The following is a 19,152-nucleotide window of genomic DNA, read 5'->3' as shown; positions in this document are numbered from 1 at the left end:
GTGTGTGTGTGCAAAAGATTTATGAATTGATTTTGCCTTTATGGAGCATAAATTTCTTCTTTAACAAGTCATACTGTTGCCACCAGTCTCCAAGAAAGAAAGGGATATAAAAAACAAGTATAATCAGGTCATTACAATCTGTGACAACCAACTTTTGTTTGCTCAGTTATCTTTGGGGAGAACCTGAACGCGACAGCGCTCTCGCAGCACTTGTCATGTAATATTGAGTTGTGACCTTCACTTGAAGTGTTGCCATGTTTATTTACACATTTCTGACAAAACAAGCCACTTTTCATATTAGCTGTCATAGCATACCTGAGAAACAGAGGTGACATGAAAGGAGATTCAAGGCGCAGTTCCCTATATCGTCTGACTGTCACGCACAACATCACACGGAAGTTTGGCCAACAGGGGTAAAGGAATGGTGAGAGCATGCGCGTGTTACGCTCAGTTAGCTCCAGCATGTGTATGTGCGGGTGTGTGTGTGTGTGTGTGCTCGCATTTGCTCCCTCAGAAAACCACAGACGCCAACGTGGGTTCTTAAAATGATGCATATTCTTATCTCATTAATTATACATCCATATGTAACAGACGAGAGGATCTTAGTCTCGGTAAGCGGCACGGGGAATGTGCTGGGAGGGGGGCCAGGCAAAAGGGAGGCGGGGGGTGGGGGGAAGGGCGCTCTTCAAAGCCCAAATGACTGTGTTCCTGCAGGAGCCTGAACCTCCCCCTGTGCACAGCGCAGGGCGAGATGAGACACTCACCAGGACTCGCCCCTGTGATGTGGAGAGGAATTAGGGAAATGAACGTTTTCAGAATATCGAATAATCAGAGAATCATCAGCACCCCGTCAGCCTTCAAAAGTATGGATCCCTTAAGACTCAAGAGACACTTTGACTGGGAGTCAAAGTCTTCCCTCCCATTAGACACAAAGGATAATGAGGTAGCTGCATTTCCACTATTGTCTTTTTGCTCTCTCACAAGCATGTAAGAGGTGACTGTCAGCTGGAGGTCGTCTCTCCAAATCTGTCATTAGCGGGGCTGATGGAAATCAGTTTACAGCTTTCTATTTTTCCTTCTCAAGATTGCTCTCGTATACAAAATTATGAGCAAATCAATCATATATGTCAATATCCTCATAATCGCTAGATGCATTCAATTTTTCTCCGAGTAAATCTGTCTCTGCCTCCGCAGCAGCCCCATCACCTGGCCTCACTGCAGGTAATGACCTGTGACATGATTATGGGCCGCGTGTAAACATGTAAGTGGTTTCCCTCAAGTTTTATTTAAACAATTGACATCACTGCACTCTGATCTAAAGAGGGTCCTGACCTCAGACACACCGTATTAGGCTCTTTATGAAGTATGGGGTTAGGGGACTGCTCTCCGAATCACTGCTGGTCACCTTGGGCGACCTGCATGAAGTGTCTGTCACAAACACTGATGAGGGCAAAGTTCTTTAACCTCTATATCTGCAGATGAAAGAACAGACACTTGTTTTCCAGCCCGACCTGCTCTGAGAAACAGGATTCGTGCAGAAGTGTTAGGAGCAGAGATGGACCGATCAGGCTTTTCTTGGCTTCATGCGGATTCCCTCTTTTCTGCGGGGTCTGATCTGCCAGTTTCAATGTTATTTTAATCCTAGAACTATTTCAAATAAAATTTCTTAGAGTAGCTTTGAAGCAAACTGAAAAAGAAAGAATTGGAAGACTGTATTTTTTTTTTTGCATCAAAGTAAAAAAATACTGTAACCTTCAACTGATGTTTGGTTAAACTCCGAACAAAGTGTGTCAAAGCACATGTTGTAGGTTGGTATTCTTACAAAACCAAAATTGTGCAGGTTCTTAGTTTTCAGATATTTCACAATATTGCTGGCAAAAAAAAAATGGTACATCACTAGTTACAGGATTTTTTAAAGGTTTTTAAGATAGAAGTAAGGTAATAGGATATGCTTGTTCTCTGATTTATTGTTTTTACTGAGAAGTTTAGTTATTATGCTTGAACAAAACTAGCTATCTACAAGGTGTGTGAGATCGCCTTAAGAATGTGTTTTGTACGTTGTTGATGGGGTGTTGACAGGTGACTCATTTGTTTTTATAACAAGTATGTTCCTTGTTTTCTAATGAATAGTTCAGGCAAACCTTCTGTATGAAATGTCCTTTAAAAAGAAAGATTGTCTGATGACAATATAGAGATGCAGTTAGCAGTGTTGAAAATAATATATTTACGTTTTTATTTCAATTTCAATGTAGACTCCAAACATTCTGAAAATGCATCACAATGAAACAAAACAATAATTAAACAAAATATTTGATCACATTCCACAGCTTCCCCCAAAGTAAATAAAAACAAAACAATCCAGGTCCATTTCAAAATTGGAATGTTGTGGAATTTTGTTCAATATTTTTCAATAATCTTACAAGCATGGGTTTCTCTAACCTTTCCAATGATGTTGCAGTGATGGAGAGACTGTGTTGGTAGCAGAAGCTTTTTATTTGTCTGGATCTGACACTTTATAAACTTGCCAAAACTGTCACATACTTGTCAGATCTGCTGTGATTGGATTGCAAAATGAAGTTGGTGAAAAAAAAATGTCCCTTACATTAAAGACCCACTACTAGCTCCTTTTTTAGAGAGAAGTGTATATTCATATCTTGCTTAAAAGCAAGGATTTCCATATTAATTAGTGATGCCAATCAATTAGGAAGTTTGGGGAGGTGATTCAGTTATGTAGCCAAAGTGTAAAGGCATATTTTTAGTTGACAATGTCATGTTAAACTTCTTTAAACTATTTAACAAATCAAAAATAAGTTGCAAGTAGGATATATCTCATAATGCATGTAAGTTCTTAAATTGAAATCACAGTGGTCTTGAAAAGTCTTAAAATGAACTTTCTTAAACTTATGGAAACTACACATTAGGCACGGTGTAACTTGTTTCCAGGGCGACACACACATTGTTTCGTTTTCCCGAAAAGTTTGCATCAACAGGGATTTGTCATTTGTCGTCACCTCGTTCGTCTACCCATCAGTGACAAAGCGATATCAGTATTCACCGCAGACATCACGAGGCCAAATCTGAGCTACAGGAGGGAGAGTGAAAAGCATAAAAAGAAAAAAAAATTTTTTTTTAGGGGGTGTTTCTTATCTCCTCACAACATTAAGGCTGTCTGCGTAAGAGCTCGTCATCTCGTTGACAGCGTGATTATTACCTGAAAAATTATTAAACAGTACCTACGGGCCTTGTTCAAGACAAAGAACTCACATGGGTGTGCATCAATCAAACGTATCCCCTTTAGGTTTTACACTTATTCCCCCCAGTTTAGGCAAATTGCCTTGTTCGCGTGGCTTTGTGTAGCAGAGAGTGACTATAAGGTAGCAAGGGAGCCTGGGGAGCAAAGGATGTTCGCTCTGTAGAAGAGAGACAGGGGTGTGACATGTTTTCACACAATGCCAATTTAGAGGGATTTCACATAGATCAGTTGTCATGTGCTCTCTTGGACCATATAAATGAGAGAGAATGGGAGATCACTAATTGAATTTTCATGGCGGAGTACATGTGTATACTAGACGAATTTCACCCAGTCTTGATAACAAGACTATTGTTCTCCTTCTTGTCCTGTGTGCAAAAAAAAAAAAAAAAAAAAGAGAAAAGTGTTTTTCCACTCGCTACACAAGCTGAGTGCATCAGTGTCTCAAGCGTTCGAGACGCTTCAGATACTTTTCCCTTTTCGTCAGCAATCGGAGCTAGACAAACATGCCTCTCAGTCACTGCCTGGTAATCCAGTAAAAAAAAAAAAGAAAAAAGATAATTCTGCTGCTAAAGTGCTAATGAAATCAAAGCCGGTAATATGGTCGGTTAAGCTGCGGATGATTTGAGGAATTCCGCCATTTAAGTGAAGATGATATAATGAATCTACTCTGAATAGAAAGCAATTAAAAGGACAAATTGGTCTGATTAACCTCAAAGTCATCCCACTGCCACAAATGGTTTTTGCAACATTCAAATTATTATTATTAAAAATCTGGAGCAGATTTGCAGTCTTTTTGGCCCCTCTTAATCCTTTTAAATGAAGGAGCGAACTTTTTTAATTTTAGCTGTGACCTTTCCGAGGCATAACCTAGATTTTTCTGCCATAGGAATAATTTTCTCACGTCTGCTTGTGTAGCATGTTAATACTGGTTCTAAGGTCAAAGAGGGGAGACTTCTTCGTATTTAGCTTTTAATGAGTGCTGTAAGGAATAAAGAGAGACAGAGAGAGATCCCGGTATACAGCAAGTGTTTTAATCGGGCATATTCACACTTTCTGTTTTGATTAAAAAGAGTTCCATCAGCGTGCGACGCTTCCTCGTGTTATCAAATCTCTGCCAGATTTAATCTCACCTTCTTTTTTCTCTCTCTTTTCTCCCCTGTCCTCTGCCGCGTGGCGAAGATGCCTTCACCAGCCGCGTGCTGCAAGTACTTCTGAGGGACGTGAAGTTTGGAGAGACGGTCTCGTATAAACGCCTCGCCGAGATGGCGGGAAACCCCAGAGCGGTGCGGGCGGTGGGAGGGGCCATGAGGAGGAATCCGGTGAGTGTGGATGACATTGATTGACAGGCTTCCATCATTACTTAATTTATTCAAGCCAAAAGGGACAGAAATTGGCTTTTATCATAAAGCTATCTATTATGAATATAACGAAAAATAATGAAAAACTAGTTTAATTATTTCTTAAAAATGTACAGAAGGTTAAAGATAGAAGTTTGCAGCTATTTAAAATGAAATATTCATAATTAAGGCAAAGATTTAATAATATATTCTTTGACATAGAAATTTTCCAGGAAAAATTATGCTGAAAATTTCACTTTAGACATAAAAAAAAATTAAGTGCTTAAAGTTATTCAGTCCATATTAAGGGTGCCATTTACACATAAAAAATGAAAATAATACAGGAGTTAAATTATTGTTATTATATGTGATCTACATTGTTAACAAGGGATATATTAAAGTTGTCTAATTTTATTTAATATACTGTATAACAAATCCCTTTTTATTGTTTTTACAAAGCACCTTTAAATTATTACTATTATTAGATGTAAGCACAAGTATAGATTTAGAATCTATACTAGATACTGAGTTAAGTATAATTTTTGGACTTTACTACAGAGTAATATTGAAAATAATGGCCATTTAAACATAATGGTGCCTTCCAAAGAGTGATTCGCAGAGCTCTTTTCAACTCCACATGACAACTTTTCGTGTTTTTGTTTTTCTTTTTTTCTGACTAAAAATATTTACAAACAGAGGAATTTGTTTTTATGGTACACAAGGACAAAGTGTACTAACTGACCTTCCTTCAGAGAACAGTAACAGGTGGGGGAGGAGCAGCGAATTAGTCTATGTAGCTGGAAAGAACTCTGGTCACTCCAGCAGTTTCTCTGGCATCCCATCAAAAGGGCTTTTAACCAGAGGAGCAGTATGATTGACAATTTCTGCATTTTTCAGACTTTGAAACCTTAACAAGTCCAAGCTAACTCATTCTCAGACCCATTGTTGTTGTTTCAGCTGTCTGCTGAGATACCATTTACTCAAAAGCAGTTCTGTAAAAGTTTTCCACAATCCAGGATATTGAATCTTAAATCATAGGTGTGTTCCATCATATGCAATCGGCACCTCCTGCCAAGAGCAGGCGAGGAGTAAAACTACCTACAGCACAGAATTTTTTAGTTTTTTTAAGCCCACATCTTTTTGTTCCTGCTCTCTCCTGTCGGTATCGTTCACCACAAATCTCCGATTCTTGTAGGAAACCCGGTCCGCATCGCTTTACCCACAAATCCACTGTGTACAAAATGAAAGGCCAGAGGGCAAGTGGTGTGTCTTCTTTTGATCAGACCCTTTGATCAAAGCCTGTTTAACTCTGCCCATGTAGTGCTGTGGGCACCACCGGTGTGCTCGGTGAAGGCAGAGAGCACTTCTTCAGTTATCTCCTTATATGCTCCATAAAACTCCATGTCGAAAAATTGTATGTATGCTTCGTTTTTCCTTCCGCTGCAGTTTGGAATTTAAATTTGCAGAAAGAACAAAAAAACGAATTAAAACTGCAGTTTTTCCGATCAGAATTGGGCCTAAAATTGCAAGGTTTGGCTCTTGATGCGCCGCATTAAATTCTCTATATACTTTACACTTTTCAGTAGCCAGTGGCAATACTGGTATATAGCTGTATAATAGTGCTCAGCCTCATGTTTTACAGACATTTCTTCCCTTTCGCCAGGGAGGCTGGGAGCCTGAGCCCTTAGCTCCTGATTCAGATCCAGAGTCAGATTGTCAGTGTCAATTACTTGTCAGTAGCACTGCTCCACTCGGGCTTCAGCTGTGAAAAGCTCAGTGTGCTCAATCGATCCTCGCCTCTCTGTGGCACTTCTTCACCAGGATTTGAGTATTGATAAGCCTGGCGTAGTGCTCTTTTTCCCCCCTATGTGAAGAGGCAGATCCGAAGGCCTTGAGGGTACCCCGCTCTCCCTCCAAACCCAGGGAACAGTATTGATCCAAATACGCGAGCAGTATTTCTCTGTCTGCAAGGTTAATCTGGGGGCTCAGAAAGTTTTATTGCTGTTGATATGGAAGAGGGTTTAATGATGGATTTTAACCGAAACACACACTGCTTGTTCAACTTTTTGTATGAAGGAGTGGAACCATCCATTCGGCGCTCAGCTCTGTTAAATTAGAGGGGATGCAGCCAGAGTGCAGCAGTGGTTTGGGATGCTTTTTTTTTTTTTTTTTTTTTTTTCCTGTTCGTGCAGCTCTAGCAAAACGAGGACATCGTTTAGAATATTTTAAAAAAAGAGGCGATTCCAGCGGTTCGCTCCGACGATTACCGCTTTTCTTGTTCCGAATCCACAATGATCGAAGTGTTTTAGGCTTGCTTGTTTAATCTTTCTCCAGCCATTTAGTTTACTAAGAACTCGGGACCCCCCTGGCAGCCGTCTGCAACAAGAGTAAACGCTCCACCGACTTCCTCTTTTTAATGATCACAGGGTTATCAGATCTTAATGTTGACACCCTCTCGATTGAATATTCATTCTGCTGGTGTTTTTGCCCATTAATTTTTGATTGCTTCTTTGCTTTTCACTATTAAAGAGTAAAAAAAAAAAAAAAAAACATTGATGCCCTAAGACTGAGCCATCATCCTGAATGTCGATTCGCACAGGATCAAACCAAATGGTTCTGTTGTGGCACTTTCTTTTTTTATGCAGCGAGAGAACATGAAAAGTGCAAAATAACTCAGAAAGGTGTAGTTCATGTCCTCTGCACGTCGAGTGCTTTTAAGTCACATATTCTTGAATTTATCATGTGCACCTGCTATCAAAATGTTTCAATTATTGATTTGCCTTGACTATAAATGCCAAACTGTGACCGAAGACCTGCAATCTGTGGTTATCTGCTTTTGTTTGTTTTTTTTCTATTTACCTTTTAGTTCTTAGATAAAAAAATTTATCTATGCTACTTCTTTTTGTTTGTAAATCAAACAAAAAAAATTTACTGATTAAAGAAAATCAACATCCAGCTGTGAAAAGTTACTTTGTCATGAGGAAGTGTGGTGAAATGTATGAGAAAAACAAAACAAAACACGTCTATTCCCTCAGAGCATCACACTTCTCCCTGCCCGTCTGTGCCAGGTTCCTCTACTCATTCCTTGTCACCGAGTCATTTCCAGCTCTGGACAGAGTGGGCCGTACATGAGCGGCAGGGGCGACCATCTCAAACAATGGCTGCTCACCCATGAGAGGCAGAGAGGGGAAGGCTGAAGCATGACAGAGCCCGACTGTCCTTCATTCAGTGCGCACACACCCACACACACGCACAGGGTTGTTTTCTTCTTCTTCTTTTTTTTCAAACACAAAACAAGGCTATAAAGTTAGGCATCTTGGCACAAACTGTGGAACAACTGGAATTACTTGGAAACACTCACCGTAGTTATTTATTTTTTCTTTTTTTTTTTATCTAAGAATAGAGATGCTGCATCGTTAATGCGATACAGAATTGTTGCAGAATTAGATTGTTGCAAAAATAACTTAAACAGAGAACAGTAGGAATTACAAACATATGCTCCCGTGGGTCCTCATTGCATTTGCCAGATAGTGCTGGAATGGTTTTTCTAAAGCATTATTATTCCCTTAAAAATATGTCTCTTGCATTGTTGTTGTTGTTATTTTTTTCTTCCTTAGCAGAATTAGTCTTTGTACCTCTCGTTGGTTTTTTAATTTCCTGCCAAGTGAAAGCTTTGTTCGACATCCAGTGATAAAGGCTCCGAATTTTATGGCTACAAAGCTTTGTAGTGAAGCATTTGTTTTGTCTTCATTTAGATCTCATTGTTTGCTCTCGCCTTATAATCCACCTAGAGTGGAGAGATGTCTCATGCGTTATATATACTGTACTCTTCCTCCGTTTCGACATGTTTAAATAAACACATTTCAAAACGACAAATCTGCTCTTTTCATCATTTTCACTTTGTTTAATTTCAGTGCTGGTTTCTTATAAATTGCTCTCGGTTCAGCTCGTTTTTAATTATGCCGTGTGTCTGTTCTTCCCGCGCTGTCTGACTTGTCAGAGCTCCTTTTTTTATTTCTGAGTGGGCTTTTCCATTAGAGGGCAGTACAGAACGGGGAAACAGAAAATCAACATTTCAACCTTGAATTCATCCAGTGCATTTAATCTGTAATTTAAATGTTTATGTGTTGTTTTATTATCATCACAACCCCATTTAATCTCTGTGGGATAAATTATTATTTCTTACTGGGAAAAAAAAAAGAGAGCATGCGGTGATGCGCGTGTTTAGAGAAAACAGTTGTTTTAACTGAATGTGCCTTGAACTTTTACTTTCCGCATTTTTTTGTTTTCTCCCATTGATCCGTTGTTACAGTTACAGTTTGAATTCTTGATTCACCTCACTGTCTTCTGCTCCAAAGTGACCCTAAGTCGCTCATAGTTATTCCTCTTCTCTTCAGCCCAGGTAGCCTAATAATCCACCCTCCAAAAATAACCCCAGCTCTAACCTTTACAGAACCAATTCGAGTGGCCCGCCTGCTGAATATATTTGAACTTTGCTGCATTTTTGAATCTTCTTATCCGCCCCTGCTCCGCGCGGCTGTCTCTCTCGCCGCAGCTCGCCGGACTCAGTTATTCTGCCATTGGAGCAGCATCGCAGCGTAAATGTTGAGGCAGCAGACAGGCAGATGAAGAATGAGACTCAGTCTGTGGTTTCACAGAGGGCTAATGATGCCTGTGGTGACTACAGGCTACAGTCAGCCCCCTAACGAAGGGAGCTGTGACACAGCCACAAGGGGTCCCATTTAAGCCAGGCGCACTCTGAAGTGCACTGTAAGCACCCTCCTTTTTTTTTTTTGCTACTGGCCAAGTAAATTCTATGGAATGCCACAAATTTAGCAACCAAAAGCGACTGAAGTCTTTAGAGTTGAGTGGTTGATGTTTTTAAAACAAGTCCAGCATCAAAGCATCAAATATGCTGCCAGTAATTGGTTCTGTAATTTACCCAGAGTCCCTCTAACAATTATTACATCATTATTTGTCAACTTTTTACCATTTTTACAATTTGTTTTTTGTCTTAACCTACCAATAAATGCGTTATTTTGCCTTATTTTGTCATATTTTCACCACCTTTTTATAATTCAGGCTCAGAGATAAAAATAAATTAGATTTAAAGAGCCTCATCCACGCTGTTAATCTCTGGGAAACCTTTAATTTTGCCCTCATACCTGCCTCCTGTTTCACAAAGAGACTGCTGGAGTGCACGTGCGGGCCCGCTGTGCATGTGGGTGCGTGAGAATGTGGCCATGCATGCTGGTGTGTGTGCACATGTGCATGTCCATATGTGTGTGGGTGAAGTGGATGATATTGAGTCTGACTTCATAAATCACCCAGACACTGATAAACTCCCCATGCACCCACACACCGCTAATGGGCAACCCTTAAGGAGTGTGAGTGTCTCGTGCGGCGTTTGATTCAACATTTATTAACCCCCTCACACACACGCATGCGTGCGTGCGTGTTTTCTCTCTCTATATGTTTCTCTCTGTTTCTCTCTCTTTCTCACACACACGCACACAAGCGACACACACTTATTTGAGCCCCTGAAAGAGTGGGGATACGGTTGGTGGCATCCGTTGCATTAGTTCGGGGTTCTGACCTGGCCGGGCTGTATTAATCACAGCCCAATAGTAGCGAAGATACATTCTGGTTTATACAAGCTGCAGCAGAGACAACAACAACAGCCTCTGCATTTCCTAACATTAGTTTCCTTCTCATAACTTATATCCTGTCTCCAACTCCCCGCTTCCCATCTCATATCCTGGCACCCCTCCTCATTATAGAACAATTTTCTGCCCCCACATCAAACACAAACACACTCCGCGCTTCCATCTCCTTCTCTTCATACATGTCGGCTCATAATTCTACCGTTATCACGACCTGAACCCTTTTGGAACAAGTCCCGACGCTTAGTCCCCCCTCACCACCAACTCCCCCGACCCCGCCCTGCAGAATTAATGACGCAGCCGCCTTGCCGATTTCATAAACAGCCATTCTTCCAGAAGAAGTTTGCGCGCTTAAAATATATAAAGCTACAACTTTCTGGTGCATGTTAAGCTCAATTGCAGGCAGAAAGCAGATAGGCAGCCTCCAACACTCAGACAGACATGAGGATAGATAGCTGGATACACAGACATTAGACCGGGATTTTGGCTGCCGTATCGGGTTTCCTCCCCCAGTGTCTGCCGGGACGGCCTTTCTCTCGGAGGCCCTGACACCGAGGCACCACACAGCCAGCCACGACAGCTGCCACAGCAGCGTCTAATACCAACACACTCCATGCTCCAGCGCTACTACAAAGAGAACCAGCGTTTCAAACATGGCACACTTTGATGCTCTTGTAATGATCTTTGTCTGTTGTTTTGAGACAGAAACCAGGAGGACATAGGATTCACACATTTTTTAATGTCGGTTTCTTGAGAACAAAGAGACTGATCTCTACAGCACCAAGTTGAAGATTAAATGAGAGAAAAAATAAAAATAAAAACCTCTTCATGGTATCAGCATGCGACCTTGTGTCAGCGAGAACCCAAGCATTGGGTTTTTGGGCTCCCTGATTAGGAACGGCTGACGAATGGCTGTACATTACGTGAGAGCGATTACCTTTGAGTGTGCACATATCAATCTGCGACTGTGCAGCGCAGTTGTCAGCGTGGTAAGGAGAGTGTCTCAGCCTGGAGAAAGTGCAGGTCTAGCCTTGGTCATGTTGATGGAGGGGCGGCACTTCAGAGGCTCCAGGACCCCATGGCACCAGTCTCCCCAGTCCCCCAGACAGACTGGGAGCATCTGGGCTCTGTCAGCGCCTCTGGCCCCTGCAGACTCCGATCTATATGACGGGAGAGAGGAGTGCAATGGATCAGGCCGAAGGAAAATATGAGCCAGATTCCTCTGCCTCGTGCAAAAGATATTCTGTGCCAGTAAGCGTGTAATGTGGATGTGAGGCAGCATTAAAAGGATTTTTTTTTTGAAGTGAGACTGTTAAAAGGTTATGAGCTGCTAAAATCTTACCTGTACTAGATAGTCCTGCTTTTGTCTTCCAGATTAGTTTAACCTGCAGGCTAACATGAGACCTAAGTGAACTTAAACCATCTTAAAACAACTTCAGATTAAAATTACACTGTGATTTATGAGAAGACTATGATATAAATTTGGAGTAAATTGTCATGTTTGCATTTGGTGGTTAGTTAGAGAGACGCTGATGATTATTTACATGGTAAATGGAGGTAATAAATTATGTTTTTCCTTTTTATACCACTTTTAAATCAGAAGGTTACTCTTAACAAAATACAATGTTGAAATGACCTGGACTGGGGTGCAAACAGGTTTCCTTAAATCGTTATCTTTATTTATTAAAGTTGTTTTAAACAATAATGTGACTGTAAATGTTTGACAATCCAGTTTCTGTTCTACCAGTGCCGGAAAGTGGGGGTTAAACACTTTTATAGCAGGTTTTACCAACACCACCTGGCGATATTAAAAACTGAACAGTGTTTAAGAACTCAGTCAGAAATGAGTTTTAAGGATCCGGCTGAGAATATCACATTGCAACTTTTTAACAGAGATCAGATCAACATCGGGAAGATGAAAGACAATGCTTTTGTGTTCTTCAATTGCTAATCCAACTTTGTAAATGTTGACGCCCATTGCTTCTACCTTATTTTGCCAGTTGAAAAACTAATTCTGGTGTTTTAAACAGGCTGGTTATAAGACTTAGATTGGCTAATGGCTTCTATAACCTTCCCCTAGGTCAGGTGTGTCAAACTCATTTTCTTTTTGGGCCAAATCAAGATCACGAAGGCTCTTAAAGGGCCGGTTGTCCCAGAATGTGTTGATAAAATTTGTTCACAAACTGTTAATATGTCAATAAATTCTTTAAATTACATAGTATTATTGAGGATCTTTTCAGTCCCTTCAGGAACTAATAATAAATGCGACTGTTTATTTACTCGCTGTATAAATCATGGACTATAATCATACATCAACTAAATTCTCAAGAAACTGGAGGGACTGATTGATATAAGTTGGTAGTAAACAGATAAAAACTGCATTGATGTGATTGATAATATAATTTTTAATCACACTTAGTGTTTAGTCTATTCTGTGGAGGGCCACATAAAAAGCTACGGCGGGCCGGATTTGGCCCCCGGGCCTTGAGTTTGACACATGTGCCCTAGGTTAAAGCGGTTCTTTTCTCTGGCCCAGTACTGAGTGCTGAAAGAACTCTTTTTATGGGTGTCAGAGTCAGAACTTGTGATGATGGAAATGCAAAGAGCTAGTTCCTTTAACTCATCAAGATCACTGGTAGTTTAACACCTGCTGAATCCATTTTTTATTTAACTAACAACTGGTTACTAAGTAAATACAAGCAGGCAACAGTTTAAATGTTCAGGATTATCTTCAATTTGAGAGCTAATGCATAAGCGTAATCATTTATGTGAATAACTATTTTAAACAGAAAATGACCACTTTGCTTTTGGCTTATCTTAGACCGGCTAGCTAACTAGATAGTTATCAACCTCAGGTAAGATATTAACCACCAATAACATCTCATCAGTATCCCACTTGAAACGTCCTATGTATCCCTTAAAGACCCTGATAGCATTAATTTTGCATGGTGTGAAATTAAGGTTATAGATTGGCTCCTAATACTTAAAAAGACCTTTTTTATTAACTGTCCAATTAAGAATTAATTAAAAGCACAGTTCCAAATATGTGCAAAGCTGGTTCTGAGGAGAAACATCAACATGCGTCTGACAGAAATCACTCCAGAGTTCCCTTATGAAAGAGAGTAATGATTTGATCACTCCAAAGCTCTGCCACATGGAAACTGATACACTCACTCGCCAACACTAATTAATCCATACACTAAATTAGGAATATAAATGGTGGTCCCATTTTAACAAGGTCGTTTTTAACTTCTCCCTTTACACTTTAACGGCATAGGAAAGGAAAAAGAGGAGGGGGAAAAAAAAACACAACTCCTATCAATGCGTTTCGCTTATTATGATTGACGATTGATGATTAAGTCCTCCAGCTGACACACACCGCCAAAGCCGGTGAGTTGGAATTGGATGTGACACATACACAGTTCTGCGTGTTAGGTAATTCGTTGACGAGGGGCCAAATTCATTTATGGAACAGCGGTATTGGCAGGCGTGGACACTCTCTGCAAAAACAACGATAATCACAGAGGTTTGGCGCGGCGTGACAAGGACTCTTCAGGGAAAGGCCCTTACACGCTGCTTTGTTGGCCGTCCCTCCCTGAGATGGAGGGAAACATCCGTTGCTTGGTCTTAAGACAAGAGTTGTACTGGAGAGGGTTTTTTCTTTTTTTTTTTTTGAGTTCGGTGGTGCTGAATTCAATAAAATGGCTCGCACTTTATCAGGTATGTATAGAAATGTACAAAATTGGATTCTGCAGCAGTCCTTCCACTTCCTTTTTTTCCCCTGTTATTGATGAAATAAAGGGTCTGATAAATCCACTGTAATGAAACATGAGGGGGACCCTGTTGCAAGTCATTTAATCTCTTTCTGCATTCTCCATTTTTTCTGCTAATGAGCCTTATTGACAATCAAACAGAAGCTGTCATCCCCCAGGATGCAACACTCCCAGCCCCTGCGTGTTTGTCATAGTGTCCTGGCAATCAGAGCTGCCTGCACGACCAGGCTGGCAGTTAGTGGTTCTCACAGCAGCGCTGCCTGAAAATGGCACACTTCCTGTAGAGTTGCAGCTGCCACCTCTGCTACTTCCATTACTTTCTATAGCATGCAGATGTTGTATCAACATTCCCTGCCAAGGGGACTGCAATAACTGCGAGATTCATGCCATGTTTCAGAGGCACGTCAATTTCTCAAGTGGCACAATTAAAGAGGGAAACACTGTAACAGGTTTTTCACAGGCGCTGAAATCGGAAAAGGGCTTTTTCACTTTTTCACTCTTTTTTTTTTTTTTCTCAAAGGAGGGCTGTTTCATAAGGGTTCAGAAATCCACCCAATTTTTACTGCCCTCTTCCTGAGTTGAGCTTTTCTGTGAGCCTTTGTGCGGCAGACCTGTTGTGACCCACAGCGGATATGGAAATGGGGCTAAGGTTTTATGGGCCAAACGGATTGGACACACTCGAGCTCAGGGGGCATGAATATTGGATGTTATTTCTGCTCCCTTTTTATGTAATCCATTGCCAATACATTATTAATAGATGATATCATATCCAGAACTATACTGGACAAAGCACTACACAGGACTAGTATGAAAGGAGCTCTATATGCTGGAGACCGTGGCAGAAAATACAGTTCAAGTGATATTATTTTATCACTGCAGCCCTGCATGCCTGAGCCAAGAAATCCACACACTGTAATTTGTAGGCTAAGTGAAGTTCATATACAGTCCCCTGCAAAAGTATTAATACCCTTGAGCTTTTTCACATTTTGTCATGTTACAACTATAAACTCCTGCGTGTGTGCATGTGTGTGTTTTGTCGTTTTTTAAATCTTGTGATGGGTCAGCATAATGTAATAGAGAAGCGTAAGACACATGATGTTCAAGATTCTAATAGTTCTCCAAAATAAAAGTATGTAAAGTGTCCTGTAAAAAGATACTCCGTTCTCTGTAAAAACTGCCCTCAGAAGTCATGTCATTTGAGTAAATAATTTTACCTGGTTGCACTTTGAACCAATATGAATCCAGCTAAAAAAATGCAAGGCAGTGTGTCTTCAGGACAGGAGTTGAAAAACATAGTGTTAGAAAACATTTGACAAAGTTGTAGAGCTTTTTAACGCAGTAGGGTAGTAAAACAATTGCCAGAGCTTTGACCATGTTGCAGAGTACTGTCCAGTCAGTAGACTTGTAATGGAAAGAGCATGGAAGAACTACAAACCTGCATAATATTTCAGCCCAGGCACTACTATCTCCATGGTGAAACGTGGTGGTGGGAGCATCATGCTGTACAGATGGTTTTCTGCAGCTTTTATAGGGAAGCTGGTCAGAGTTGAGGGAAAGATTGATGGCAAATATATATTTTGTTTTATTATTATTTGTGAAAAAAAGAAAGTAATCCTTTCAACCAACTCTGTTAGTTTATCACATAAATCCCAATTAAAGACATGAAGTTCAGTTTATATCACATTACAAAATGTGTAAATTTATAGTTTTGCAGGGCACTGTGCAGGGAAAATATGGTGATCGTTTTATTTGCATCAAGGGGTAAATCTGGCTTTTCTTTTCCTGGTTTGAAATGCCCTGAAACATTGATGAAGTATCAAATGACATGTGAATACAAGTTTAATGGACGCTGAAGCACTGGGATATTTTGCTCCTGCTTCTCGGCTGTAGCGAGTGAAGTGGAAATCTTTGCAAGGATCGAAAAGATTTCCACTTTTCACAAGTTTTCCTTACAAAGCTCACTCCCAGAGTACAGCAACAAGGGAGCGGTGTCTTATCTGATGTTCAGAATCACAGACAGGAGGCTGCTCTAATGTAGAACTGTTTAAAAAAAAAAAGGACCGGGAAAGAGGGGTTTGGGGGGGGGCATGTCTTATTTTGATTCAAATACTGAATTGTTCAAAAAGGTCAGATTTGCTTCATTTTTAAGTTATGGTCTGGGTTCGTACAGTTTTTATGACTCTCAAAAGTGTTCTCCATCTCGTGCATAAGCTACAAGAGAGTTGCCACCACTTTTTTTTTTTTTTTTTTTTTTTTTTTCTGCACTCAGCGGTTAAAACAAATCCCCTCTGTCAAAGAGCAAATCCTTAAAAAGTACTCCTCGGCATTGCCCACCGCGCGGAGAAGATAAACCATCGTCCACCTCCTAGTTTTATGACCTGTCTCGATATTGAGCAACATAATGCCCCCCAAGCATGAATGCAAACGCCTCTAAGTATACAACTTATATAGGGAGAAGATGCACGAGGTAATATATATTCTCTTTTTAAGGTCAGTTTGAATTGTTTTTTCTCATGGGAAACCGCAGGTTGATAAAGAGCAAACAAAACCCTCTTTTCTGAATGCTTGTCCTCCATGGCCTCAATGAAGGTTTCATTCCTTTATATCATCCAGCCCAATTCCCAGCATGCACGGCCATTGTGGCGCTTTCAACTGAAGCTCTCCATTGACTGGCTCATTGTCCGGTCACTCTTTTGTGCCTCGCTATCACCGGAGCACAATCTTTCACCTGAACAGCTCAGGAGCGCACAGACTGGATGTGGTCACATTTAAAAAAAAAAAAACAACAAAAAAAAGAAAAACAAAAACAAGCGAGTCACCCATGTTGATGTCAGGTTGGGTAATTAACCCGACGCTGATGAAGAAATATTTGAAACTTTAAAAACCTCCAGCGATGCTTCTTAATAACGTGGTCATTAGTCATGCTCAGGGTGCCTGCGTCACACAGAGATGTTCAATATTACAGCTTGGGCTTTTATTACGGAGACGACTTTTTCTTTTTCCCCCCACCCTTTTTTTTTTTTTTGAAATATAACAATACACAAGCAGATGTTTGAAGAGTGGCCCTCGGCAACACAAGGCTAGTTAAGATCGATATTGCTTTCAATATTTCTTTCCTTTGACAGATAACCAGTACGGAGGAAAGTCTTGATAAGAGTGGCAACATATGGATGCGGTAAGCTTCGCTTTCTTTTGATTGTGTGACCCCGTGACCCATGCCTCTGTTTGAGAGCAAGGCAGCCCCCTGGTACGGTGGGGGTCTGTCAGGCTCTGGTTATGGGGCATTATTGACCCAGGATTTATAAATATTTAATGCACACATTAAGATCATGGTGGAGGGTGGCCATTAGAGTTCTCCAATAAAAGAGGCTCTCACGATGATTGAATGGTGTGGCAGAGCTAGTGGCTGTTTGTTGGGTACAAAGAAACCTGCTGAGACTATATATACTGTTTCTCCAGCCTGCCTGGCAGGCTTCAGAGCTTTTAAAGCACCCAGCAACTGAGCTAACTTGTCATTTTTTATATATACATTAGGTTTTTTACCCTCTGATTTTAGTCTTTAAAAAGAGGTTTAGTTAAATTGTTATAAGGAATTGATATGTAGCCTACAGTAGATGATTCTTGGCATTTTTTTTCTGGTGTAAATCGAGATCGGATGATCCCAGAGCTTAAGGAGTAACAGAAGAGTGGCAAAACCCAAACTAGTGTTCAACGTCAAAAACATGTTAGTGGTTAAGGTAAATCGCATTTCATCATCGCATTTTATTAGATGGTTAGAAAGTGATTATTTACAAAGGAAATAACGTTGGTGATGGTGAGCCACCAGTGACCTTCCTGAGTGAAACATAGACTGAGAGCATGTAAGTTTTTCAAAATGCAGTAACGACCTCAAAGAACAGTAAGGCAGGGTAAAAATAAATAAAATAAGGTTTGTCTCAATGCTATTTATTTGTACTGTTGTTGGTTTTTAAACAATTTTATTTTGAATTGTTTAAACTGGACACACCGCACATCACGAGAAAAATCATTTTCCAAAACAGACTCTGAATTAACTATGATTGTTGCTGAGCTAAATTATTCCAAAAAATATATTGCTATCAGTAGCAACACTTATCACTAATAAAATAGCAAAATATAAAAATCAGTAAAGACCGTTAGAGTATATTTGTTTTTGTATCAGACAGGCAGCTCCATTCTCCATGTAACTAATCACCAGCTTCACTTTAAATAACCCTCAAATATAAGGCAGTTCCAACTCATCTGGTTTTACACAGATAAAGATGTTAATGGAGTTATTTACAGCAGGTACGTAATTAACTGCCTAAAATAATTTAACAGAACTTCTCTTCAGCAATCCAAATTCATGTTTTGTGCATCCACTTTCTTTGCTGCATTGATTAATGTCGAGTTTGCTTGTTCTTTTTGTTAGTTTTTTTTTTTACCCCATTACCCTGCCTTCAAAAAATAAAAAAAAACAAAGCAGGATGCAACGTGATGGATCGAAACCTGTGTATCCAGCACAGATAACGCAGAGAGACAGTTGTGTGCACGTTGTTATCAGATGCACCAGGTTATCAGGGAAATTATTTGAAGCCTGCAGAAAATGAAATTGCTGCTTTCGGTGTGTCTGTCCTTTGCACTATCAGCAGCTCCTGGTGGATCTCCTGCGCCGCCAAGATCCGCGCATGCCGGCTGGCATAATAAGCCGCTGATATGCTGATTGCCACTCGGGTTGCTGTCATTTAATTGTGCATTAAAGGCAGACGTGGCCTCGGACAATGGCGCCTTGATGAGAAATTGACATTTTGTGACCTGCGCTCCGCGAGCTCTCAGGATGCCAGATAAGATGCTCAGTTGTTTTTAAGGAGAACCACTGTTCTTCCCTCAAACACTTCTATCCTCCTGTTTGACCCACTTGATGAGTATAGATTTCACAGCGCCCCCCTTGCCGCCCCCCCTTTCAGCACTCAAACTATAAGAGGTTCAAAACGATACCAGGCCTTATAGACAAAGGATAACCTTGCTCTTTCAATGTATCGATTCTTTATTAACTAGGTGGCTTAATGCAATGAAATGAGGGATTTGAATGAGCCCCATTTGGGGTGCTTTGAATAAAAAAAGCTTGC

The 19,152-nt window shown here is 40.5% G+C and overlaps 1 protein-coding gene across 3 annotated transcripts in view; it reads left to right on the top strand.

Moving 5' to 3' along the window:
* mgmt (O-6-methylguanine-DNA methyltransferase) overlaps window positions 1-8,442 on the top strand; it is a 40,237-nt gene extending 31,795 nt beyond the window's left edge. For 2 of the 3 annotated variants that reach the window (XM_055030096.1, XM_055030095.1), the window contains 2 exons: window positions 4,433-4,572; window positions 7,626-8,442. In XM_055030096.1, coding sequence (XP_054886071.1) covers window positions 4,433-4,572; window positions 7,626-7,787 — 302 coding nt within the window. In that variant the 3' untranslated portion in view covers window positions 7,788-8,442. The remainder of the gene's footprint in view (window positions 1-4,432; window positions 4,573-7,625) is intronic. The other variant, XM_055030097.1, reaches the window with a different exon arrangement.
* The last annotated feature ends 10,710 nt before the right edge of the window (window positions 8,443-19,152 follow it).

The sequence above is a fragment of the Poeciliopsis prolifica genome, unplaced genomic scaffold (assembly GCF_027474105.1).
Source record: "Poeciliopsis prolifica strain line A6 unplaced genomic scaffold, Auburn_PproV2 SCAFFOLD005, whole genome shotgun sequence".
In the NCBI taxonomy this organism is placed as follows: Eukaryota; Metazoa; Chordata; class Actinopteri; order Cyprinodontiformes; family Poeciliidae; genus Poeciliopsis; species Poeciliopsis prolifica.
Note: the sequence above shows the minus strand (reverse complement) of the source record. Positions and strands in the feature narration are given on the sequence as shown.